We start from the raw sequence: 27,146 nt of genomic DNA on the forward strand, positions 1-27,146 counted from the left end.
TCCAGACCACACAAAAGGCATAATGGTTTATTGAGCACTTACTCTGTGCCAACCACTATCCTCAGCATTGTACATATTTTATTTCATTGAATATTCACATCAACACAAATGGCAGGTAATATTATTAGACCCATTTTACAAATGAGAAAACCGGGGCCCAGAGAGGCTGAGTAACTTGCCCAAGACTACACACCTTGTTTTTTTTTGTTTGTTTTTTTTTTTGCGGTACGCAGGCCTCTCACTGTTGTGGCCTCTCCCGTTGCGGAGCACAGGCTCTGGACGCGCAGGCTCAGCGGCCATGGCTCACGGGCCCAGCCGCTCCGCGGCATGTGGGATCTTCCCGGACCGGGGCACGAACCCGTGTCCCCTGCGTCAGCAGGCGGACTCTCAACCACTGAGCCACCAGGGAAGCCCAAGCCTACACACCTCTTGCCCAAGTCCGATAGGCACCTCAAAGTCAATGTGTCCACGATATAATTTATCATCTTCCTCTCAAACCATTTCCTCTCCCACACCCCACGCTCAGTGGGGACATCTCCAACACCCGGGCCCAAGCCAGAAACTGGAAGTGAGCCCTGGCCCCCGCCTCTTCCTCACCCACTCCTTCCTCCAGTCCAAGCCCAGGTTCTGCAGGTTTTACCTCCTTGGTATTAGGTGAATCCCTTCTCTCCTCTCCGCCCACCAGCGCTGACCTGTTAGCTGCCCTGCCACTCCTCTGGAGCAGCCTCACACCACACTCCCTTGCAGGCCCCAGTCTCCCTGTTTTCCAGCATCCTGCACACTGCAGCTCAGGTGGGTTTTCTAAACCTCGTCTCGCCATGCCCACACTTCCAGAAGAAAGCTCAGCCTCCTCTGCCCGCTGTCTCCTCCTACCTTAAAGTGTGGCAACCAGCCCCAGGAAGGACACCCCCCAGCCCCCATTCTGCTCTGTCTCCTCCTGAGGCTGGCCTACGAGCCCCCTCTGCACCACTTAGCTCCTTCCTTATGATTGCCTGTCCCCAGTAGGTGCTGCCCCCCTCAAAGGCAGAGACCCAGCCTCATCCCCAGGGCCTGCACCCAGGAGGAACTCCATGATTGTTGGAAGGCTAAATGCACGAGCAGTGACAGGAGCCATGGGTGATGCTGCGTTCTGAGTCCCAGAACACAGAGGATTCCACCGGGCCCCAGGGTCAGTGGACTCTGGCTGCCCCACCGCCACCCAACCTCTGCACCTGTCCCCCTGCACCCCACGAGACCATTTCCTGTGCCCTTTGGAAGGATTTTCCTCTCCACATCTTCCTTTCCAACTCTGGAGCTCCTTCCTGTGGGAGAGCTCTGGCCTCAGGAAGAAGGAAGAGGAGCCCAGTCTCTTACCTCCTTTCAGTCTTCATCAGGCGTTTTCAAGGGTGGGGGAGACTTTGCTCCCATGGGAGAAAAAATGGATCCTTGGAAGGGAGAGATTTTTTAAATCTTACTTTTTTTTGTATAAAGCAAAGGTATGTGTACAGTACATAAACAGATATACAGTGTATCTGTGGTATTTAAAATACTGTGTGATTAAGGAAAAAATGTCTAAAAGGCTCCTGAGGGGGCGATAATGAAAACAAGGTTGAGAACTCTGACCTACACACTTGGGACATGACTTGCCTGGTCCGAGAACTGGCCAGAACTGAGGGAGAGTGCAGAGTCCTATCCCAGGGCACTCAAGGTATATCCATAACTGACCCCCACCTGCTAGCTGGTGTCCCTTCCCCCAAGCTATCCCCTTCTACCCTGTGCCTGAAAGTCCACTGTTCTGTGCCCGGTGTTCTGTGATCTGATCCTGTTCTTACCGAGGCCACAGGTTGTCCCTTCCACTTTCTTCCCCAGGCGCGACCCAGCTCCCAGAGCCAGAAGGAGTCAGAGGCCTCTCCGCTCTATGCTCAGCCTTGGGTTATGGCATAACCCTGGAGCTCCTGGAAGAATCCAGGAGGGAAGCCCAACCACAGGAGGCACCCAGGAACCAGGGGTGCCACTGTGGGACAAGGCTTTCTTTATTGGGATGGGGATGGGGTCAAAAACAGTCTTACTTAGAGGTGTTCTAGGCAGATGGAGTCAATTAAGGGTGGGACAGGACTGAAGGTCTGTTGTCGGGGACACAGAGACAGGGGTGAGGGAAGAGGTCACGGGTGTGTGAGATGTGGACTTGGGCAACACAGGTGTTCCGTGGTCTTCATACGTCGAGGGAGTCTCCAGTATCTGGGGCTTCTGTTGGATGCTGGAGCCAATGAAGATCAAGTAGATGATGGCACCTAAGTAGGCACCTAGGGGTGGGGCCACCACTGGCACCCACCACCAGTCCTTGGTGCTGCAGGCAAGAGGCAGAGGCCTGCTTAGGGGGCCGATGCCCAGCATGGCACCTGCATCTACCTCAGGCCGAGACAGAGAGTAGGGCCTGAGAGTAGAGGAGAGACCCCACCCTAGCCCGGGAGTTGCCCCTGAGCCTGGGGCACCGGTCAGCTTCAGCCTGATTCAAGGACAGAGGCGGGTCTGGGGCAGGGTTGACCTTCAGTCCAGGAGCAGGGTCTGGAGGAAAGTCAGGACCCGCTCTTGCCTCCCCAGGCCACTGGGAGCTCTGCAGGATGCTCCCGGGCTACTCCACCCCTCCACATATAGGGAGCCTACAGAAGACTCACAGCAATGGTCTGGACAAGGCAGTACCTGAAGACCTGTGTGCCCCAGCCAGCAATGAAGGTGAAGAAGCGTGGAGGCAGGTCCCGGGAGGGGTTGATGGCATATCCTGTGTTCATACCCATGGACACTCCAATGATGACAACAAGGATGCCAATCACCAAGGCCTGTGTCCCTTCCAGTGCTGGGTTGTTCCCCTTGTCCGTGATGGCTAAGAGACACAGCTCAAGCATCCCTGTCACTAACACCTGGGGAGCAGACACCGTGGCAGCCGACACCGTGGCAGCCACCTGGGACCCCTAGCCAAGCCATAGGGCCTCAGCAGTGCCCCCAGCCCAAACCCGCTGGCAGAAACATGTCCTGGCACAAGGACAAGTCCCCATCCAGAGTTCTTGTCCTCTTCACCATGAGGGGCTCACTGCTGGCCCCCTCCTGAGTGGGGGAGGGCTTGAGGAGGGGCACCCACCCTGGACCACTGACCTCATCCAGGAAGCCCCTCCACAAGGTCATGTGGTCAGGAAGGTAGGTGGCAAAAATGTTAGCAGTGGCTGTGGGACCAGTCACTGTCAGACTTCCCCCCGAGTAGTCGATGATGGCGGCTGTGGAAACACAGATTGAGTATAGACCTGCCCGCAGCCAAACCCCACTGCAGTCTCAGAGATGAGGCTGTAGGATGGAGGGCAGGGAGTACCTCCAAGACTTTTCTCTCCCAGACATTTTCACAGGCTAGGACACTCGGTTGGATCAGCCCATATTTCAGGGGAGGAGGCTGAGGCCAGAGATGGACAGCCCAGGGCGGGACACTCACTGTAGAAGAGGCAGTAGATGGTGGCAGCAGCCAGGAAGGAACCCAGGAACTGACCCAGAACATACACGGGAAACTTCTTCCAGGACATGCGGCCTAGTGCACAGTTGGTGAAGGTCAAGGCTGCGTTCATATGGGCCCCTGCAGGGAGGGTCAAGTGTGTCGGCGTAGAAACAAACAACAAGAATCAGTAATACTGAGAGCAACGACAGCAACAATAATAACGGCTAGCGTTCGTGGAGCGTACTCACTCAGTCCTCAAAAGGACCCGGCGAGGCAGGCACCACCATCTCCATTTAACCATTACGGAAAGTGAGGGATGGAGAGGTTCAATCGCTTGCCTAAGTTGACCCAGCTAGTAAAAACAAGGGGTCAAGGGGGCTCGTGAAGCGTCTGGGCAGAGGAAAAGGGCTCAGGGTGTTCTCCCTCCAAGCCGCCCGTGAGGGCAAGGTGCTGGCTGACTTGGAGAAGGGGACAGCTGGAAGGGGGCAGCAGGAGCCCGCAGGGGACACCTGGCCTTGCCTGTCAGGCGGGGCCCAGCCCACTCACCGGAGATGTTCCCTGCCATGTGCACTCCCATGGTGACTCCGAAGCCAAAACCCAAGTTGACACCGAGGAAGCTCCCCATCTTGTCTCCTAGAACCATGTGGGCCACGGAGCCGAGACCAAACACCTGTGGGAGAGGGCCTCTGAGGGAGCTGCCCGCCCAGGAGCCCCAACCTCAGAGTGGCGCTCGGCCCCTCCCGCGCTACGCCTCCCTGGCATTGCCCTTGGAGACCCTCTGCCCTCCCCCCTCCTCCAGAGACTTCCCTCCTCGTGACCTCTCCCCCTTGGCCCTGCCAAGGCTGCTCAGACATGACCAGTGAGAGCTGGGTGAGGGCTGTGCAAGGAGCCGGGGCGGGGCGGTGGAGTGAGGGGCTCTCACGGGCATGTCCAGGTCCCTAGATTCCAGGTGCACCTGAAGGGCCTGGAGGAGGCAGGGCTTCCAGGAGGGCAGGGCTGGTGTGGATTCGACCCCTCAGAGCTTCTCACATTTCAGCCTAGCCTGAAGGGAGTTTCTTCAAGGAATCTCCAAGCCTCACATCTGGACTCTGCCAGGAACCTCCAACCATCAAGAGCCCCACACACTCAGCCCTGGAGCCAGCCTCATTCCCATTGCCCTCAGGCGTCACTCCTGAACTTCTTGCCCATCCCCCAGCACCAGATCTCAGCAGGTGACACGGCCCACTGACCCCCTTCACAGGGATGTTAGAGACCTAAAAGGAGGCCCTCACTCAACAACACCCACCTACCCCTATATCCACCTTCCCTTCAGCTCTGGCCCTTGCTCCCACCTCTCTCTCCTTCTTCAGAGACCTTCCCCTGGCCTGTATCCTCCACACTCCCCTTGAGTGGCTGCCACACGCTCGGGTCTCTTCCTTCCTGAAAGTGAAGCCTCCCTCCTCAGCCCGGTCTCCCTGTCCACCGGTGGACTCCTGGACGGCCCCTCCCATGTCAGTCAGGCTCCAGGAAGGACCTGCTGGCTGGCTCCTTTATCCCTTCCCTTGCCCTCCCTCCTCAGCCCGGCTTCTGCTTCCAACTGTCACCGACATCTGCGCTTTGTCCGAGGACTCCAGCCTCCAGATTGCCCAAAGGTCCCTTCAGGCATCGTCTCACTTGTGCTGACTTTCACCCCCTTAACCACACTGTGCTTCTGGAAAGTGCCTCCTCTTTGGCTTCCATGACATCTCCCTCTCCTGGTTTTCCTTTTCCCTCTGTAGCCTCCCCCGGTCCACAGTTCCTTCCCACATTCTTCTTCCTTCATCTGCCTCATAAAATACAGATGATCCCAGGGTTCTATCCCTGGCCCTTTTCATATCTCACCCCAGTCACTCCTGCGTTTTCTTACCAGGGCTAGAGCTTCAGATATGCCTGATGCACTAATTCCCAAAACCTCTACCTGGGAGCCAGATCCCTATTTCCAGATACCCACTGGAAGTCTCCGGGGTGCTTCACAAGCGTCTCCAGCTCTATTTTGAAAGCTCACCATCTCTCAGAAAATGTGATCTTCATCCCATGTTCCCCCATCCCAGTTGGCCAAGGCAGAAACTTGGATGTCCTCTCCCTCCTCCCCCACACACAATCAACTCAGCTTACATTCTCCCACGTGCCTCAACTAGAGAGCCTGCACACCAGAAACTACAGAGCCCACACGCTCTGGAGCCCCTGCACCACAACTAGAGAGAAGCCCGCGCACCGCAACTAAGACCCAATGCAGCCCAAAATGTTAATTATTTAAAGAAAAAAGAAAAAAAGACCACATTCAGACGGCACCTCCTCTGAAAAGTCTATGTATTTTGGATATGTTGTCTTTGAGGGACCTCTAGATGTCCAAACTGCTGGAAATCAGAGTCTAGACCCGTGTCATCCAATATGATGGCCATGAGCCACATGTGGCTATTATGTACTTGAAATGTTGCTAGTCCAAATTGAGATCTACTGTATGTGTAAGGCACACACCAGATTTCAAAGGCTTAGTAGGAAAAGGAAAATGTAGAAGATCTTATTCATAATTGTATATTGATTACATGTTGAACTGGTAACATTCTGGGTATGTGGGTTAAATAGAGTAACTATTAAAATTAATTTCACCTGTCACTTTTTACCTTTTTAATGTGGCTACTAGAAAATTTTAGATTACATATGTAGCTCATATTTTATTTCCTTTGAACAGTTCTAGAGTTTTTGAAAAAAGAAAACCTGAAGAACTGTGGACACAAGGGCTGCAGTTGAAGCCGTCGGGCTGGATGAAGACACCCGGGAGAGGGCGCAGGGTGAGTGGGCAGCTGAGGGCTGAACCTAGGACCAAACGTCAGCCCTCAGGGGTGGACGTTAGAAACCCCAGCTGGAGCAGCAGTTGAAATGGAAGAACAAAGAGAATGTGCCCTGGACCCCAGGGAGAAGCAGAGTTCCCAAGAAGGGTGTGGCCCACACGGTCATGTGCAGACTCTGGGTCAAGCGTGAGAAGGCCTGGAAAACATCCCTTTGGGTGTGACCATCCAGTGGTCATGAGTAGCGTGGTGAGCACTGTGTCATCAGGCCATGGGGTCTGATGAAGCCAGGTCCCAGAAAGCGTGAGGGGGGGTAGGTGGTGAACAGTTGAAAGGACCACGGTAGACATGCCTTTGAGAACCTACCTGAGGAGGGAGGGAGAGCAAGTGTGATAAATGAAGGGATGTCCTGTGTTCTGTTGTTTTAGGTCGAGAGACCTGAGTGTGTTAAGGTTGAGAGAGGGAGGGGCTGAAGATAAAGGAGAGAGGAAAGGAGGAGCAAAGTGTCTGAGTAGCTCTGGGGGCGGGGAGCAAGGCCAGGCCAGGCTGGCAGGCTTGGGGGGTCAGGAGGTGCAGGGGCTGGAGCAGGCATGGAGGGTCTGAAGACCAAGGGTCCCCATTTCCAAGTAGGAGCTCAAAACCATTTACTAAAAATAATGAATGAGTGAATAAACCCCACGTGATCTCCTGTGTCAAGGTTGCCAACTGGCAACCCCTGGACCTAAGCCGTCCAGCCCACGTTTTGTTTGGGTAGCCTGGTCTTGACACAAGCACAGAAGTTCCAGCTTCTCTTGCAAAATCAGAAGGTCTGCAACAGTGGCCCACATTCTACATGGCATGGCAACAGTCGGCTGGAGTGGTGGCAGCCACGTCTTCGCATAGGTCCGCACTCTGCCATTAGCCACCATCTCCGCCACCCTCAGGTGACTCTCTTTGGCCCCCCACAGCATGAGTTTGCAACCCCTGCCCTACTACTCACAACTACAGCTGGTTTTCCAGGGCCCTGATAGCCCAGCGCCCACCCTCTCTGATCAGTGAACGTGGCCCAGCCTGTCCAGGTCCCTCCAATAGCCATGGGCCCAGCCCAGAGGACAACAGCCCCGGAGGTTACAGAGTGGAACTGAGTGGAACAGTCTGCTTCCCTTATCTTGTTGGCAGTAAATGGGGCCCAAGGTCACTGTAGCTTTTCTGGCGAAAGCTTTGTGCTGATGACTCACTGAGCTTCCTATCAACTGAAAAAGCCACCACTTCTTGGCACACAGGCCCGACACCTAAAAATAACAACAATACGATGTCCTCTGTGAGCATGAACCTCACAAAGTTCTTTTACAAGGGTAACTTCCCTTCGATCCTCACAGCAACTGAATGGCAAATGTTTCTGCTCCCAAGGGAAACAGAGGCCTGGAGAGTGGTCTTGAACTACCCAAAGTCAGGGCCTTACCTCAGCTGGGGGACAGTCAGAAATCTACAGCTAAGCTAAGGAACAGAGCATAGCGATGAAGGGTCAAGACAGGGATATTAGACTGGACTGGATTTCATCTTAACTTAAAATGTGACCTTGGGCAAGTGACTTTGTCTCACGGAGCCTCATTCTCCCCACCTGTGAAATGGGGATAATAGTACCTCCCTTACAGGGCTGTTGTGAGGATTTGGGAAGATGCTGCACATAAGGGCTTAGCATTATAGTGCCTGGTATGCAGTAGGTGCTCTATAATAATCTCAATAAAAGGAAGAAAAACGCAAACGTGGGCAGTGGGCAGGCATGAATGCATGTGGTCAGTGCTTGCTTTCCCTAAGAGCTCTCTGAGGAGGCACCCTCCCGCCTCCACAGTTCCAAGGTTTAACAGCCCTCACGGGGCTGGAATGTCTTGTCATAAATGAGTTACTTTGCCCTGGATTAAGGCAAGAGCGGATCCAGATGCTGGTGTCACAGCTCAGGAGGGCAGGTAATGGAGAAGGGGGAGACAGCGAGTGGCAGGGAGGGGAGAGCAGCTGAGAGCGCTTGTTAGTTTGACAAGCAACCAACACATATGTCCTATGTGCGCTGGGGGTCGGTCTCTTGACCTTCTTCACAAAGTTGGCCAGCTCGCTATTAGTAAAGTTCTGAACAGTTAAGATGCTTATGTAAGATCACAGAGCTAGAAGATAGCAGAGCCGGAATCTAAACCCAGCTCCAAAGCCTATGGAGGCCCGATCCAACACACTTAATAATGTCTGAGAAGACAGGCTCTGAGCCACAGAGAGACCTGTCCAAGGCCAGCTGGTGACTCACTGGCAGGATGATCAGTATAAGAACCTAGGTGTCTCCAGGGCTCTGTGGATCCCACTGCCTCCTACACCGTGACTCAACGTACACACACACACGAACACACAACCACACTCGTCCTCTCCCCCCAACCCCCAGCCCCCTGCCGCCTCTGGGACACTCCCGACACCTTCACTTCCCTTCCCAGAGGCTAGCCCTTCTTTTCATGGACCTGGGCCTTCGTAAGGTGCAAACAAGCATGGCCACAGCTTAAGGGCAGAGGCTGGATGGGATAAGTGGCAGGGCCGACGCAGGTGGACGGACAGGGAGTTTCCAAGAAAACCCACATCCCACTTGCCTATGGTTTCTGTCCCATGATCCACTAAAAGAGCCCTCACCCATGTGCCCCAGGACCTCCAGGTTGCCATACTCTACAAGAAGGCGTCAGCGCTCACTTCTCTGGCCTGTCTGCAGCCTCCCACGCTGCTGACCACTCCCTCCTTGTGGACCCCGCCGCTTCTGTAACCTGGTCCCCCCCCCACTTCTCCCCTCACCCCTCCGGTCACTCCTTCTCAGGCCCCTTTGTGTGCTTCTCTTCATTCTTCAGGCTGTCCTCAACTCCATTTTTTTCTCTGTCTGTACATTCTCACTGGACAATTTTTATAACCACAATTCATATTCTGATGTAGTCTAACTCTTTACTTCCAGCCCAAGCCACTCTCTAGAGTTCCAGACCTCTATATCCAACCGCCCCCGAGATTTCTCCCCGGCACCTCACCTGATCCCATTAAAACTGACCTCATGCCTCACCCTGCGCTGGGCCGCAGGCTCCGCAGAACGGCCCCCTAAGCATTTACCCCACATCTGTTGCTCGCAGGTTCCCTCTTCCATAACTCTCGCAGATGTGTGCTTTCTCCTCCACACCCTCTCTACCTCTATCCTAAGTCATTGCCACAGCCTCTTCGGTTCCCCTCCCTCCAGCTTTGCCCATTCGGCTTAGGCTCCACACTGCGCCCGGAATTTCCTTTTAAGATCCAAATCTGGCCATATCATTCCCCTGCTTGAGAACCTTCGATGTCTCCCCATTGCCCTCAGGATTAATTCTCAAAGCCTCAATGTCCTCTCCAATCTCTTTGATCTTTGTTTCCCTTCTCCTCACTTCCAGGCATGCCCCCTGACCCAGCCATCCCCAAGCAGCCCAGGATTTCATTCTGCTCCCACGTACCATGAGCCCTTTCTCTCCCAAAAAGGCTTGGTGAGAAAGACAGAGCTCTCCTTATTTTCCTATGCTTCTCCCTCAGGCTCCTAGCTCAGAGGCCGGGAAATGGACAGTGTGACTCAGGGCCCAGCGGTGGGGAGGGGGTCATGGATTGCCCTTACTGAGCCCTAGCTTCCTGAGGCCCCTTCCTCAGAGCCTGCTCACCCTGTGCCACCCACCCACTCACCATCATGACAAATGTGCTCAGGAACTCGGCCAGGAACTCGCGCACCATCTCCTTCTGCAGTACTGTTTGCATCCTTCTTACTGCAGACGGTGTGACCATCTTGGACATGCGGGTGGACCTGAAGCAGCAGCCCGAGCCCATGGGCAGAAATGAGATCAGGCGCGCTTACAGTCCATCGGGTTTTCAACTCATGGCTGAGTTAATGGGTAACCCAGTGGCCTCTCCACACACCTCCTCTTGCCCAGGGCAGCTGGTACTGCTGGGGTCAGAGGCATGTGAGAGTCCCAGGGATGTGGAGAGGGACTGGGGGTATCCAGATCATGCCCCTTCTTCCTCCTGATGGGGGACTGGACCATTGAGAAGCGAGCACTAATGAGGCCAGTTTGCAGAGGGGGCAGCTGGGAAGCCAGTGAGCGCCATCTGTGCTGCCAAAGAGCCTCAGGGGAGAAGCAGATGGGAGAGCAGGCAGGAGAGTGGAGCTCAATTGTCTGTCTGTCTGCCTGTCTGCTGGGGCCAGAGCTCTGGGGACACAGGTAAGGCATCAGGCAGGAGCTGGCAGCAGTGAGGCTCTGCAAACAGCACAGGTTGTAGCAAAGTCTGCTCCTGGGCTCTAGAAACAGCACTGAGGCCTGAAGCATGCCCCAGGTTCTGCCAGAGATGACGGGGACGGCAGAATATACCAGGCTCTGAAGCAAGGTCAACACAAATGAATGCTTGTGAGGGAGTGAATGAATGAACGAATGAACGGGAGGGACAGAGGAAAGGAGGGACTGTGTCTTACTCCCTGGTGTATCCTCATTGTCTAGCACAGTGCCGGGCACATAGTAGGTGTGCAATGTACACTGTCGAATGAACGAAAACTGAGAATTCATCTGTTACTCTCCACTAGATCCCCAGAACTTCCCACAGTGCCTGACACATGGTAGAGGCTTGATAAACGTTTGTTTAGTAAGTGCATGATTGGATGCATAGACGGATGAAAAAGTGAGTTAGAGGCTCTATCTTCTGTTGGTGGTGGGGGAACAGGACTTGAGTGTGAGGAAGGAGACGGTGTCCGGAGGCTAAGGAGGAGGTGGGGTGCAGATGCCTCTAAGTGCAGCCTTAGTGCTTGTTCAGACTGGTGACCCTCCCCCGCCCTCCACGCTGAGTGACCCTCACCTTCCTCACCCCGCTGGGGTCAGCAACATCACCCACACCCCGCCTCAGCTTGCTGACTTTCCCCAGCCTCACAGCAGCAGAGAGTAAGGGAGTGAGAAATGTAAACCAGGCATGGATAGAACCCCTCCCACTTTTCTGGCTGAGACCCCATGCTCATTCCTCACCCACCCTAGTCCTTGCTGTCTCCTTACTTCAGGGAAACAAACCCAGGACTGAGCACATGGAGGGGGAGGTAGAGTTGCCTGGATGGTTGGCCCACTGGCTCCCATCCAGCTGCAGCTCCCATGCAGCATCATATAAGGGTCGCCTTGCCCCTATGCCTCCTCAGCCCTGAAGAAGAGCCTGAGACAGCAGGAATTCAAGAACAGTCCTGGGAAGGTACCACAGAGGCAGAGGAGCAGTAGACAAAGCAGGAAGTCACAGACACCAAGAGAGCTCTGGAACCCTGGCCCCTTCCTCCTCACCACAAAGCAGGCAGGACGCAGTAAGTGACAACCACCAAGGAGCCAGTGAACCAAAGGTTTATTGAATGCCTACCATGCCTGCTGTGTTCAGTGACTGCAGTAAAGAACATTGGCATGATCCCTGCTCTTAGGAAGATGAACAATTAACTAAGCAGTTACTTAAAATTGTGAAGAGTGTTGCCACAGTGAAGAGTGGGCACTATGGGGTTGCAGGGAGGAAGCAGATGACCCAGAGGAGGGAGTAGGAGGCTCTCCCAGAGGAAATTTAGGTCGAGAATACAAGACCGGCCAGATGAAGGAGCATCAAAGGAGGCTGGGGGAAGGTTCTGGGCTAATGCTTGGACAAAGGCTTGCAGATACGACAGTGTGTGATATATAGAGGAATTCTATAAGGATGGGCTGCAGAGAGAGAACGGAGAGTGGCACGAGATGGGCAGAGAGGGGCAGATGGCCTCATGGCCCACGTTAGGCAGTCTGACCTCGCCCCAGAGGGCCGTGGGGTGACGGATTTAAGCAGAAGCACTGTCTCCTCTTTGGAGGCAGGAATAAGGGAGCATGAGTAGAGGCGTGGTGAGCAATCGGACAGGCTGAGAGGTGATGGCAGCCTGAGCCAGGAAGGTGCAGTGGCGGTGGTGAGAGGAAGACAGTCAAACCGACAGACTTGGTGTCTTATTAGAGAGGAGAATGGAGAAGGAAGCGTCAGGGATGACCCCAGGCTCTGGCTAGAGCAGCACGATGGCCTGTGTGAGGCACATGAGAGAAGCTGCAGGCTTAGGCTGGAGAATGAGGGGTCCCCTTCTGGGTGTGGCGAGTTTGAGGAGCTCACTAGACAGCTAAGTGGTGGTGACCAGTAAGGAGGCTGCCGGTCATGTGGTCTTGTTTAGAGATACCCATTTGGACGTCACCATGTCATAGATGGTCGTCTGATCCATGGGCATAGATGAGAGAGCTCAAGGAAGGGTATAGAATGATAAAGCGCATCTAAGAAAACTAGCCTACAAACCAAGAAACTAACAGCCAATGAGGTAATTACCTAAGTAATATGTGCTAACCAAGGAACTAAATATCTAACAACCCAACAACCAACCCTTTGACTCATCAACCTAGCAACTTAACCAACTAACTGATTCTCCTATTGACCAGCTCATTTAATTATCTAATCAACCAACCAGCTGCAAACTATCCAACTAACCTCAAGCCAACCATTTAACCAGCTAACCAATATTTATCCATTTAACACGTTTGTTGAGCAGCTACTTATAAGTCAGGCACAAGGGGGAAAAGTAAAAATCCAGTCTCTGCCCTTGGATGGCTTCATCCAGTGGAGGAGATGGATAACACCATCAGAGCAAGAAGCCCCCGGGTGGGAGGCAAGGCCTGAAGAGACTTGAAGAATGGGCAAGTGGTGGCCTAAAGTGGCTGTGAGGGCGTAGGGATGTGGGAGTGAGGATATCTTACATATTTTAGCAGATTGGTGGTTAGATGTGAGGGACATGAGGTGGTTAGTGGGGGACAGAATATCAAGGACAAGGCCTTGACTTCTGGCTTGAGCATCGGAGGAGAAGGGGATCCTTGACTGAGCTGAGACCATGGGAAGTGGTGGGAGAGGAGTGGAAAAGGCTGTTTTCAGCTGGGACTGAGCTGCCTGCAGGACCAGTGAGTCTCTGGAAAAAGGGTCTAAAGCCCTATGAGAGTCCTGGGCAGAGACAGCGATGTCATTGGCACAGAAGGGACCCATTCATTCTCTCTATCCAAGAACACACAAGCAGACCAACATCCATGCTCATGTGGAGCTGACAGGCAGAGATGAAATGTCCTAAGTAGGTCATCTGTGTGGTAGAAGGTAGTACATCCTACGGGAAAAGGTAGAGCAAGGAAAAGGAGGTGGGCAGTGACTGAGTAGGGCAGTCAGGGTGAGCTTCACTGAGAAGGTGGCATTTGAGCAAAGACAGGGAGGAGGGGACTACCCTGGTGGCGCAGTGGTTAAGAATCCGCCTGCCAATGCAGGAGACACGGGTTTGAGCTCTGGTCCGGGAAGATCCCACATGCCGCGGGGCAACTAAGCCTGTGCACCACAACTACTGAGCCTGCGCTCTAGAGCTCACGAGCCACAACTACTGAGCCTGTGCACCGCAACTACTCAAGCCCATGCACCTAGAGCCCATGCTCCGCAACAAGAGAAGCCACTGCAATGAGAAGCCCGTGCACCGCAAGGAAGAGTAGCCCCGCTGGCGGCAACTAGAGAAAGCCTGTGCGCAGCAACGAAGACCCAAGCAGCCAATAAATAAATAAATTTATTTTGAAAACGAAAAAGACAGGGAGGAGGGGAGGGAGCGAGCCCTGTGGGGAACTGCGGAAAGAACGTTTCAGGCAGGGGGGATGGCCACTGAAGGACTCTGAGCATGTTTGAAGGAAAGGAGGGGAGAGTGGGGTGGGGGAAGGTCAGAGAGGAAATGGGCACTAGATAGGCAGGGCCTTGGCCATTGCAAGGACTCTGGCTTTTATTTCACCCCAAAGAGACCTGAGCCTGAGCGGGTGAGAGGTGGTGAGTTCAGTTCAATTGAGCACAACCTACACAGGGGCAGCTGGAACCCACTGCCCGACTCCTTGACCCTCATCTGGGTCTTTCTGAGCCTCCCCTCAGCCCAGGGCCCAGCCCATGCTTGGCTATGGGCACAGGTGGGAGAGATCCTTCTTCTGGGCCCCATGGGCTGGTACGGGGTGGGAAGGAAGGAGTCTGGGAGCATCAGCTACCATGAGGGAGAGGCTGAGAGAGGGGCAGGGAGGGCCCTGGGGGTGTGCTGGGTGCAGGATGGAACGGCTGGGGTAGGGGAATGGGTGGGATGCTTACCGCTTCTTCCTGTCAGCCTGAGCCATATTATGTCTTTGAGATTTTTAGATGCTGTGGAGCCAGAGAGAGGTCACTAGGGCTGGGGGGCTCAGAACTTCGCCCCTCATTCTCATCAGACCTCAGCTCCCCCAGGGAAGAAGCCACAGGGACAGCTGCTGCCAGTGCCAACCCCTCAACCCAGCCGAGCTGGCAGGGACGGAGAAGGAGGGGTCGGTGTCTTCAGCCAATGGGGAGTGGCACTAAAGCCACACCCCCTCACCCCTGCTGGCCCCCGGACTCGTGGTCCCCGGACCAGGCCCTGCGGAGGTCCTCCTGACCTTCCCAAGTCTGCAGCCCAGCTTTGGACAGTGGAGATGCCCACAGCCTCCCCCCAGCAGCTCCACCCCTCATATATGCGGGTATTATTGTCTTCAGTCTAACCTCAAGCTCTCTTGCTGCTGACTTACACTGTGACTTTCCAGGGCCTTGTCTGCCTCCCCTTGCACACACACACACACTCACACACACACACACACACACACACACACACACGCAGGATGAGGTCCTGAAAGTTCATTTAGTCCTAACCCCCACCTCAGAACAAAATCTACCCTCTCACTTTTCCTGAAAATTCCCCCCTTTTAATCCCCATTTTCCTCACAAATGACAGCACAAAGGTAACCCTGGAGTTTCCCCATCCTGCATGCTCCCTTGTTCTCTAGCCCGCTTCCCTCTAACTGCAGCCTAAGTTCACATCCTTAGCCCTGATGGCAGAAACCCTCTAGCCCCAGCCTCTCAGGAGGGGACTCCAGAGGGAGGAACCACTCCAGCAAAGCCAGAAATCCACCCATTACTCTGATCTGCATCCCTTCTGCTTTGGTCCCGTGTCGCCAGTCTCTACTCGCCCCCCGACTCCCACCCCCCAGGCTCTGCTGGCAGCCCAGCCCCACACAACCTCCCAGTCTCTGCTGCACCACTGGGCCTCCCAGCAGTCAATTTACGGGTAAGGAAACTGAAGCCCAGAGAGGAAGTGTGATGCGCCCATATGACGCAGCAACTCAGGACTAAACCAGAGCAGATATCCAGGCCTTCAACTCCTGGCTGGGGTTCCTTCCCCAGACAGTCCCACGGTCACCTCCTCCCCATGTGGTCCCCAGCAGTGGCACTCCCAGGCCTGGGTCCCAGGGGAGGCCCCCTGTCCCAGCCCTACCTAGAGCCAGACTCACTCTGCCCAAGTGCCTTATGCTTCCCAGCGTCTGGCTTGGGGGCCTCTCAGTCACAGCAGGTCTTGAACTTGTTCCTCCGTGACTGTCTCAGGCTCCGCTGTCCCTGCGTCCCCAAGCTAGAGCCCGCCTCTTGGCCCTCCTCGGGGTGGCCCGAGCACTGCTCTACTCTGCTGTTCCAGGGAAGAGGTCAGTGGGGCAGGGGTTTGGCCCCATCACCAAGTCCGGACGCACTGCCCAAAATAGCATCCCTTCTCCTGCCAGCAGCGCCATGGAGACCAGGTTCTGAGGCAGCCTTTGTGAGGTCACAGGTGCAGCTTGGGTGGGCGCTCTGGGCCTCACGGTCCCACAGGAAGGCCCTGTGCTCCAAGCCAAAGGTCCAGCCCAGAGCCGAAGGAAGCCCTCCCAGGGCCCCAGAGCTGGGGGAGGCTCCAGAGGCTCCTGAGTGCCCCAGCTGTGGGCAGAACTGCACGGAATGGGGATTGGAGGTGGAAAAGTCTGGAGATCAATAGCCAGGTGGAAGGGTTGGGGAGAAGACCCTGGGTCAGACCTAAGGAAGCGCCCATCCCGAAGAAAGAAAGAGAGGCTCATGCCCAGGACTCAGGGGCCTCCCAGTCTGAGGGGAAGGAAGAGACATAAGCCATATTTGCAGGAAAACCTCAGTCTAAGAGGGGAGGTAGAAAGCCAGGCCTGGTTCTCTGGAGGTTCTTAGTCTGGTGGGGAGGAGAAAGAGCCTGGGCCTCGTGCTCTGGGAGCCCCCGTCTGAGTGGGGGAAGGGGAACCCTAGACCCCACCATCAAGAAGATGCCTCCCTTGGGAACAGCAAGCAAGGCATCTGGGAAGGAGCCAAGCTGGACCAGAATGTAAGGCTGCAGGTGGGGTGACCAAGGAGGGGTCAGGAGCAAACCAGGGCACCAGCTGCCATCTGAGAGGACTTCTGCAGCCAGGGAATGGCTGAGCCTCCAAAGATGGGCCAGTTTGGGATTTGAGCAGGTGACCCAGTGCTGAGAAACAAGGGTGGGGTTGCTGGTCTGCAGAACGTAAGGAGGCCCCCCAGGTGGAGTAGTGGATGGTGGGCAGTGGGTCCAGAAGCTTCTGAGGACTGTAGCCCCTCATTGTGGAGAGGTGGTATAGGATCTAGTTGCAAAGCCAGCTCTGGTAATAGAACTGTCCTCTAGAGGGTGCCAATAGACTGGGTCAGGTCTGGAACTTGCATTGCCCAGGTTCCCACCCCTACTTGCCCTCATTCCCCTCTGCAGACTCGAAGAGGGCTCAGGACGCTGAGTCCTTCTTCAGGGAGGTAGAGATGTACCCCTGGAGTGAGGGGCACCTGCCTTTATTCCTTTCCTTTGTGTGCTGTTGAGGCCAGGGCGAGGTAAGAGTCAAAAGTGAAGCTGGGGTCTTGGATGAGGTCAGAACTTGAGCAGAGCTGGATTGGGCTGGGATCAGGCTGGTGAGGGAGGGAAATGGGATCCATGTTGGAGTCAGGGATCCAGCCCTGGACTCATTTACTGGGCTGTACGCTGAGGACCCAGAGGTAGAGCAGACACCCTCCTGCCTGTGTCTTGGGACAGACAGATAAACGGCAGGTGGTTCCCGCAGAAAGGGGCGGGAGAAAAGGTGCGAAAGCGACATGGGAGCGCAGGTGATGTCCAAGCATTGCCCATTTTTAAGCAAGAAGAGTCAAGTTTGCCTCCAGATAATGAGAATAAAATCCTCCCTTTTCAATATGTGCTTTGTGCTGCCACCTCTCCAGCAGTGAAACTCCATGATAAAACCCTGACACATCTCAATCAAGGCCAGTCTTATGAAATCCGAATACTAGACAACAGGAAACTTGGAGAACTACCAGAAATTAATGGCAAGTTGGTGAAGAGTGTATTCCGTGTCATGTTCCATGACAGACGGCTCCAATACACTGAACATCAGCAGCTGGAGGGCTGGAGGTGGAACCCACCTGGAGATAGAATTCTTGACGTAGATATCCCAATGTCTGTGGGTATAATCGATCCTAGGGCTAATCCAAACCAACTAAATACAGTGGAGTTCCTGTGGGACCCTGCAAAGAGGACATCTGTGTTTATTCAAGTACATTGTATTAGCACAGAGTTCACTATGCAGAAACATGGTGGAGAGAAGGGAGTGCCATTTCGAGTACAAACCGATACCTTCAAGGAGAATGAGAACGGGGAATATACTGGGCACTTACACTCAGCCAGCTGCCAGATCAAAATCTTCAAGCCCAAAGGTGCAGACAGAAAACAAAAAACAGACAGGGAGAAAATGGAGAAACGAACGCCTCATGAGAAGGAGAAATAGCAACCTTCCCATGAGACAACTATACTCACAGAGTGTTCTCCACGGCCCGAGATCACGTATGTCAATAATTCCCCATCACCTGGCTTCAGCAGTTCCCATAGCAGTCTTTCTCTTGGGGAAGGAAATGGTTCACCAAGTCACCAGCCAGAGCTGCCCCCTCCAGTCACAGATAACCTCTTGCCGACAACCACACCTCAGGAGGCTCAGCAGTGGTTGCATGGAAACCGTTTTTCCACATTCACGAGGCTTTTTACAAACGTCTCAGGGGCAGATTTATTGAAACTAACTAGAGACGATGTGATTCAAATCTGTGGCCCTGCAGATGGAATCAGACTTTTTAATGCATTAAAAGGCCGGATGGTGTGCCCAAGGCTAACCATTTATGTTTGTCAGGAATCCTTGCGGCTGAGGGGGCAGCGGCAACAGCAGCAGAAGCATGAGGATGGAGACTCAAATGGTACTTTCTTCGTTTCCCATGCCATCTACCTAGAAGAACTGACAGCTGTTGAACTGACAGAAAAAATGGCTCAGCTTTTCAGCATTTCCCCTTGCCAGATCAGCTAGGTCCACAAGCAGGGGCCCACAGGAATCCTTGTGCTCTTTAGTGATGAAATGATACAGAGCTTTCAGGAAGAAGCCTGTTTTATTCTGGACACAATGAAAGAAACCAATGATAGCTATCCTATCGTACTGAAGTAGGCGTGGGGCATTCCATCCTCAGTGGCTGCTGCTCCTTTCACCTATTGGGAACTCCCCTCTTGAAGGGGGTCTCAAATGGGGCTTTGAAGGGCTGCAGGAACCTGACCCATCTGACTGTGTGTGGGCGGGTCCAGGCCTTGAAGCCAGAATCCCAGGCATCTGTGTTGGCCCAAGCTTTTAGGGCACCCACAGATTACTGCCCAACATGCATTTCTGCAACTATTTCTTATTTAAAATTTCTGGACCCTATTGTTGAATATCAGTAGAAACTCCACATCACTTAGAGTGTGTGTAGGGCATAACGATGATGAGGATTGTGTGATGTTTAATGGAAAGATGTTAAATTTTGTGATATGGAGCCATGTAATTTTTTTTCTAACATAAAAGCAAATATCTATATTCATAAGACTAGATCCTCAATCTTTTTTGCCTCTGAAAACCTCATTAAAGAGAAATATGGAGAAAGGAAAATTCTTCTTTTGATTTCCCTGTAATTCTATGACTAATAGTAATTTTAGGTAACATTTATTGCACATTTAGTTGTGTCAGGCAGTGTGATAAATTCTTTTTTTTTTTTTTTTTTTTTGTGGTACGCGGACCTCTCACTGTTGTGTCCTCTCCCGTTATGGAGCACAGGCTCCAGACGCGCAGGCTCAGCGGCCATGGCTCACGGGCCCAGCCGCTCCGCGGTGTGTGGGATCTTCCCAGACCGGGGCACGAACCCGTGTCCCCTGCATCGGCAGGTGGACTCTCAACCACTGCGCCACCAGGGAAGCCCAGTGTGATAAATTCTTTAAGTGGATTATCTTGTTTAAATCCTCTTAATAGCCCTATATGAAGTAGGTAATAATGATCCCTAATTGAAGATGAGGAAATGGAGACAGAGAGTGGCCGAGGAGCTTGCTGAGTAACAGGAAGCTAGCAGCTAGTGACACTGAAATGCAAACCCAGGCCGTCTGGCTCTTATTAACTGCCATCCGTGACTGCCACGCTTGTAGTCCTCTGTGCTTGCCATCGTTTCTTACTGTGGCTCTTCTGGTGAATTGGATGTAACACTGAGCGAGAACTGAGGAATTAACACCAAAAGGGACAAACCACACCTAAAAATTGATGAACAAATCAAGACCTACAAAAAAATGAAAACATAGACACTTTCAAAGCATCATCAGTTACCAGATTCACAGAATTTGAGGTGGTGAAAACTAGGGATTATCTGTAACTCCCCAAATTCACTGTTCTTGAATGACCTTCTCAAACTATTTATTAATGAGTTAGACTAACCTCTGCTTTCTCTTTCCCCTCTCTGCATCTTCTCTTGGTATAGAATGTTCTTTTACTCATGCAGCATTCTTTTTTTTTTTTTTTTTTTTTTTGTTTGCGGTACGCGGCCTCTCACTGTTGTGGCCTCTCCCGTTGCGGAGCACAGGCTCTGGACGCACAGGCCCAGCGGCCATGACTCACGGGCCTAGCCGCTCCGCGGCATGTGGGATCTTCCCGGACCAGGGCACGAACCCGTGTCCCCTGCATCGGCAGGCAGACTCTCAACCACTGCGCCACCAGGGAAGCCCCTTTGCAGCATTCTTTTATATAAGCTTTACAAGAAATTCATTCCCATTCCGTTTGCATTCTTACCATATACTTTAGTTCTTCCTGATTGTGATTGTGTGCTCTTGTGTGTGTGCATGTGTAAGACTATGGGTCTTTTTTCACATGTAAAGTTTTATCCAGAAATCCCTCTACATGTTATGCTGAGGTGAAAAATGATAATCTTCAAAAGATTCTGTATTGGATTTGGATCTGTGTGTGTGTGTGTATTTTTAAAGAATTTGATAAAGTTTAAATGTTTTTATACAGAGATTTTTGTTCATTAAAATCAACCTTCAAAAGAAAAAAAACTGCAGGTGACTTATGATACACTGTGTTAAGGTAGAGGGGTTACAGGAACAGCTAAGCCAGCCTGGAGGTGGGCAAGAATCTTCCAGAAGAGATGACATGGGCACTGAGTCCTTTAAAATGAGAGAGGGAGGATGGGATGGTAGTGGTCTTTTGGTTTTGTTTTGTTTTGTTTTGTTTTTTATTTGTTTTATTTCTGGCTGCGTTGGGTCTTCGTTGCTGCACGTGGGCTTTTCTTTGGTTGCGGAGAGAGAGGACTACTCTGTTGCAGTGCACTGGCTTCTCATTGTGGTGGCTTCTCTTGTTGTGGAGCACAGGCTCTAGGCAAACAGGCTTCAGTAGCTGTGGTTCGTGGGCTCAGTAGTTGTGGCTCGTGGGCTCAGTAGTTGTGGCACACGGGCTCAGTAGTTGTGGCTCACAGGCTTAGTTGCTCTGCAGCACGTGGGATCTTCCAGGACCAGGGCTCAAACCCGTGTCCCCTGCATTGGCAGGCAGATTCTTAACCACTGCATCACCAGGGAAGCCCCGCTAGTGGTTATTTTAAGTCATTTGAAGCCCAGTGGGATTGTGAGAAAACCTAATATGTTCTGGGGACTGTCAGCGGTTTGCACAGGGCTGGAGAAATGGGCAGGGACAGACCATGAAGAGCTTTGTCTGCCAGGACACAGAGGCAGACTTTATCCCAAGAGCCTGAGGAGCCCTTGAAAGGTGCTAAGCAAAGAGAAGAGTGAAGTAGTCAGTCTGGGGTCCTTGTGGCCTCAGAGCACCCAGCAGGCAGGGGCATGATTGGGCCCAGGCTCAGGCTGGAGAAAGAGAACAGATGTCAGCCCCTAGGCATCTGCCACAGGAGTCAATGGGCTCGCCAGGAAGCATGAGGGTGTGGGGCAAGGGATGGGGGCAGGATTCTGGGGACAGGAGGGTGACTGAGAAGGAGCAGGTGAGGAGGGAGATAGAAACCCAGACACCAGGCTGCCAAGAGGACACTGGAAGCTCCGGGAGGCTGTGGCCCCAGAGGTGAGTGCTGAGGGGAGGCTAGCCTTGGTGAAATGGCGGGATGGAGGACGGTCACAGCACTGAAGAAGTGGAGGCTGAGGCGGCAGAAAGTTCAACCATGGAGAGAAGACAGGCAGCAAGAGGGTCAGCGAGGCTGGGCACTAGGGTCAGAGGTGGGTCTAGACAGAGCCTGGGGGGATCTCCAGGGCCAAGGGGGATGGTGCAGGCAGACAGGGAATACCCGGGGTCCTGTCTGCACAGGGTGGGCTCTGAGTAGGGCCGCCAAATGAAACGCAAGACGTTCAGTTTTGAATTTGAATTTCAGAGAAACAATATATGCAATATTTGGGACATACTTATGCTAAAAAATTACCCATTGTTTACAAACAAAAAAGGAAAAACAAACAAAAAATTACCCATAGTTTCTCTGAAATTCAAATTTAACCAAGTATCCTAGCTCTGGCTTCAGTGAAGACCCCGCCAGATGCCTTGCACATTTACTTGGGTTTGAGTCCCAGCTGGGCATCAGATTCACTGCCCAACCCTGGCTCAGTCCCTGCCCCTGAGCCTCTGTTTCCCTACCTGTGAAATGGGGTTGGAGGGTATGCAGTCCTCTCAACCCACTACTTTTGGCCTCTAGAAAGGATCCAGGAAAAGGTTTACAAAGGCAGCAGCAGACCATTAACTCAAAAACTAATTTGGTTGAAATGATAAATCAGTTGAAATGAATTGGTAATATTAGTGTGCTACAGGGCAATTTTTGCAGACTCTGATGTATCTTTAGGCATTTGGTCCCTCTTTCAGAAGTCATTCAGTTTTCTTATTTTAATTTTGCCTGCAATACACTTCTTTTGCTAGTAAATAGGTTGGAAAAAACCCAGTGCTCATCAACCTCCCCTTTCTTACTCACTACACTAAAAATCTTTTAATGTGATCTAGTGATTGGGGACATTAATGTTCAACCTAACTGAAAATTTAAATGTTTATGAACACATAGCCAAACAAGTCAAGCAGATATAATTGTCCAACATTGGAGTGGAAAGTTTTTAAAAATGGGAAAAAAACTCAGATTCTTTTCTTTTACTTCTTCTATTACCTAAAACAGAAATAAGCGAAAAGAGCATTTTCCCTCCGTGACAACAACTACAAAAATTCTGGTAAGTTTCTTTCTAATCCTTTTTTTTATGTATACACATAGACACATTCTCCTCCCCCGCCCCACACTTTGTCAACAATAAGTAGAAGGAAACTTCTATAAAGTTTTGTAAAGTACTTTTTTCACTCAAACATTAAGAACATCTTTTCCATGCCAGTAGGTCCACATCCATGTCATATATGTGGCTGTACAGCACAGAATTGTCTCCAATTTTAAATGTATCCAACTCTTTTCTATTATGAATAGCATGGGACAGAGACAATTGGCTGAAACCCAGTTAGGAATAAAAATGCAAATAGAAATTTAAAAAAATCAGAATAAAGAAAAATGCCCAGATACACTAAAACTTCTCTGAACTTCCCTCAAATGCCCCCCAAAGTATCAATGTGTAAAAAATGAATCATTTCAACTATTTATTTCCACTAACATGCCCTTTGATTAACTTATTTATCATGTAAACTGGCTTTCAGTCAAATGGTTTTCCACTTGGGATTTTCCAGACTTTTTTTTTTTAAGAACTTTTTTTTGGGGCCACGCCATGCAACCTACGGGATCTCAGTTCCCCAGCCAGGGATCGAACCCATGCCCCCTGCAGTGGAAGCATGGAGCCACAGAGTCCATATAACTCAGGCACTGTGGAATCAATCTGTAAGAAATGAGCAGCTCTGGTTGAAGGAGCAGGGAGCGGGGTGGGAGAGCAGTGCCTGTACCTGGACAAACCCTGGTCTCTCTGAAATCACCTGACATCTTGAAAATTCTCAGACTGCTCAAAAAAGAAAAGACCCTTAATCCTCACCCAGGTAAGTGTCCCCTTTCAAACTCAAGTAGGGAACCTGAGATTCAGAGCAAGGTAGCAACTTACCCAAGATGACCCAGAACTAGAACATCCAGATCTGCCCAGGAGGCCAGGGACCCAAGCTAGGAGAACTGGGGGCTAGGTGGCCGGGCTGGCGAGGGCTGGGGGCACAGTCAGGACCCAGGATGGTCTTTAACCCTGACACTCTCCAATGACCAGACCCTCCCCCGAGCCCAGGCTCTCATCCTTCCTTCTCAGAGTCATACGTGGGCCTCCAGGGAAGAGTGGACAGAGACTGAGGCAGACAGGGTCAGGAGGCACCACCACTTGCCCAAGGACAAACATCCTATAAGTCATGGAACCAGAATTCAAACCCTGTCTGCTCCTCTCTAAAGTCCTCATCAGGCTACCTAATTTGGCATCAGAAACCAGGCATAGAGCTCAGGCCCGTCACTTTTTAGTATGAGCTGGAGCTATCAGGGAAGGCTTCCTAGAGGAGGGGGTCTCATTGACAGAAGAAGTTGGGAGATGACACTGAAGAAATTTGCATGTGTGAGAAGCATTTGTATCTTTGTATATATCTGTATGTGAACATATGTGTGAATGAGTAGGTGTGTGTGTATATGTACGTGTCTATGTCTGGTCTTGAATGTGAAAACCTCTCTGTGGACTCACTGTCTCTCACACACACATACACAAACACACAGAGTCGTGCACACACGAGCATGCGCCCATTCCTCTGGGTTAATATTTTCCTGCCTGCGTCAGCACGGTGCCCGTCAGCAGGCCACTCACTGCAGAAACGTGCCCTATCTGATCTGGAACAGGGGGCTGAGTGTGGGCAGAGAGCTTATCTCAGCAACCCCAGGCAAGCTACTCTCTCTCCACTGTCCTGCTCAGCATGAAAAAGGAGGCGCGCCCAGCGGGCCTGGCTACCGGGGTGTGATGTGACTACGCCATCGCCCCAATCACACTGGCGGCTCCCCGAGTGGAGCCGTCTCCCTACCTCCTTCCAGGTGGGCAAGGTCGGCTGCTCCCTGAGATACCTTCCCTACCTGTCACCTCTGCCCAAATCTGGAGGCCTCTCCACACATATATATGTTCCATTGAGGACAAAGAGAGAATAGAGACCCCGAGGAAATGCTCACAAGGTGCCCCCCTTCAGCAGGAAAGCAGCTCTGAAATGACCGTGTTAGCCTGCGGGAAGGTGGGATTTGACTTACAGCTTTCCAGGAACACAGTGATTGCCCAGGGGGCTGTTCAGAGGTCTGTGTGGGCAGGGACTTGGGCCCAGGCACCCACAGGCATTGAGCCCAGGCAGGCTTGGTGGAACACAGGGGCCCAAGGCGAGATGGGGCCTTCCCAGTTCCCGGGCCTCTCCCAGTATCAATGGAGGTTCCTCTCACGCCCAGGCTGGTCCCCTGCAGTACCAGCTGAGCCAGATTGGACTGAGCAGGTAGACACAGTCTCTTCTGCTCTCGGTATAGCCGAAGGTCCAGCGTGAGTCAAGCCCAGGTGTCCTGGCTCCTAGCCCGGCCTGAGGATGCCCTAATGCATCTCTGCATGGGAGAGACAAGGATGGAGCGTACAGCGAGGAGGACCACCCCAGCAGTGTTGTTCCCCATGGTGCAGAATTAGCAGCAGTGACTGCAGAAGGGGTGGTTTAATATGACGGTGGTTGACATTGTAATTGGATGGAATTGCAGGAAGGAAATGAGGACATGTTGCTGAGTGAATTTAGAAGAGTCAGCAGAGGTTGGGGGAGAGACCCTCCCGAGACAGAGTACAACTTGTTCAGCTCTGGTGATGGTCTAGGTGCCTCCATTGCCCTGTCCCACACCAAGGAGGGTATCCAGAGAGCTGGTCTTGTCTTCTGGGCTTCCCATCTCGTCTGGCTGGGGGCACTAGATCGGCCCTCATCTCCCCCGCCCCACCGTCCGTAACAGGGCCAGAGGCCTTCCTCTGCCTACAGCTCTGAGCTCTCCTCTTGATGTCCCTCAGCCCAAAGACTGGGCATCTTTGGTCATGTTTCCATGGCAGGAGAGACAAGGATGGAGGGCAGGAAGGCTTGACTGATTACAGAGTGAGTGGAGTTGGAAGAAGGGCTGCCTATGTCTGCCTAGGCTGACCCAGAGAGCCTGCCCCGTCTTGGGGACAATGCGCTATGTTTCAGTTCCAAACAAGGATTCCCACCAGCTACGTGGATGTCAGAGGAGCTGAGATGGAGGCGGTGGACTGGACAGAGATGAGTTCCCAGCAGTCAGGCCAGCTCAGATGCCCAAGCCTAACGCCTGGAAGCAGGCTCCATACCCCTTTACAGCATTTTTAAATGAAAATTTCTAACATGCACCAAAGTAGTGTATGAACCTCCACATAACCTTCACCCAATAAAATCATCAACCTTTTGGCACTCTGGTGTCACAGATGTTTTGGGGTTTTTTTTCTTTTATGAAGTATTTTGAAACAAATTCCAGCTATTATGGCATTTCACTCCTGCATTCTTCAGTATTCATCTCTAAAATCTATGAACATTTACTTACATAATGACTATCCCATGCCTAACAAAATGAACAATTCCATGGACTTGCCAAGTACTCACATTGTTTCCAAATATCTTAATTTGTTGGTTTGTTCCAGTCAGGATCCAAACACATTGCACTGGGTTAAATGTTTTCTTAAACATGACCCGTTCCCCTTTCTGTTCTGTTCACATTCTGTTCCTGTCACTGTCACTATTGAGTACATGTGGTTCCATAGGAAGTCACAGTTCTGGGTTTGTGTTTGCTTCCTTGTGGTATCATTTAACTTTTCCTCCATCCCCTGTATTTCTTAGAATATATAGGAAGTTAGCTCTAATCATATAATTTTATTTAGGATCAATTTGGGGGGTAGGAATCCTTTGTGGACAGTCCTGTGTGCTTCCTACTGTACTTCATCCAGAGACACATAATGTCTAGTTGCCCCAAGCTTAGTGATGCTGACCCGTCAGTGGGTTCAGAGGGTGGCAGCCTGATCCCACCACTGTCAAGTTCCCCATCAGCCATTCACCTTCTGGTTTCATCCTTTGATTTCTGCCTAAATCAATATCAAAAATCCTTCTACAGTAAAACATTTTAAAGGAGAAGCTCTGAGCAGCAATTTCTTAACCCACAAGTAAACAAGAGTCAGGGCTTCCCTGGTGGCGCAGTGGTTAAGAATCCACCTGCCAATGCAGGGGACACGGGTTCGAGCCCTTGTCTGGGAAGATCCCACATGCCGCGGAGCAAGTAAGCCCGTGCGCCACAACTACTGAGCCTGCGCTCTAGAGCGCATGAGCCACAAGTACTGAGCCCGTATGCCACAACTACTGAAGCCTGCACACCTACAGCCCGTGCTCCACAACAAGAGAAGCCACCGCAATGAAAAGCCCGCGCATTGCAATGAAGAGTAGCCCCCGCTCGCCACAACTGTAGAAAGCCCGCGTGCAGCAACGAAGACCCAACATCGCCAAAAATAAATAAAATAAATAAATTTATTTTTAAAAAAAGAGTCTAATAATGGTGGCATCTCAGGTACTGAGTTAATCAGAGCAAAGAGGGAGTCCAGATCAGGGATGCTTCATGAGAAGAAGAAAGAGTGCGGTGGTAGCAGAAAGGAGCAGTGAAAACCTCAGGGACCTCCT

At 52.1% G+C, this 27,146-nt stretch overlaps 1 protein-coding gene and 1 long non-coding RNA gene across 2 annotated transcripts; one reads left to right on the forward strand and one right to left on the reverse strand.

The window, feature by feature from the left end:
* AQP7 (aquaporin 7) lies at window positions 1-15,811 on the reverse strand. The gene is given in 9 exon segments (XM_060155232.1): window positions 1-2,115; window positions 2,118-2,326; window positions 2,680-2,897; window positions 3,130-3,248; window positions 3,458-3,595; window positions 4,004-4,127; window positions 9,955-10,072; window positions 14,428-14,478; window positions 15,633-15,811. Coding segments are annotated over 8 exon segments (990 nt in total). The 5' UTR covers window positions 14,454-14,478; window positions 15,633-15,811; the 3' UTR covers window positions 1-2,077.
* Window positions 11,241-26,966, forward strand: LOC132523722 (uncharacterized). The gene is made up of 3 exons (XR_009541625.1): window positions 11,241-11,596; window positions 22,639-22,690; window positions 26,590-26,966. It is a non-coding gene; the product is annotated as an uncharacterized LOC132523722 (long non-coding RNA).
* The last annotated feature ends 180 nt before the right edge of the window (window positions 26,967-27,146 follow it).

Source organism: Lagenorhynchus albirostris, chromosome 7 (genome assembly GCF_949774975.1).
Source record: "Lagenorhynchus albirostris chromosome 7, mLagAlb1.1, whole genome shotgun sequence".
Taxonomy (NCBI): Eukaryota; Metazoa; Chordata; class Mammalia; order Artiodactyla; family Delphinidae; genus Lagenorhynchus; species Lagenorhynchus albirostris.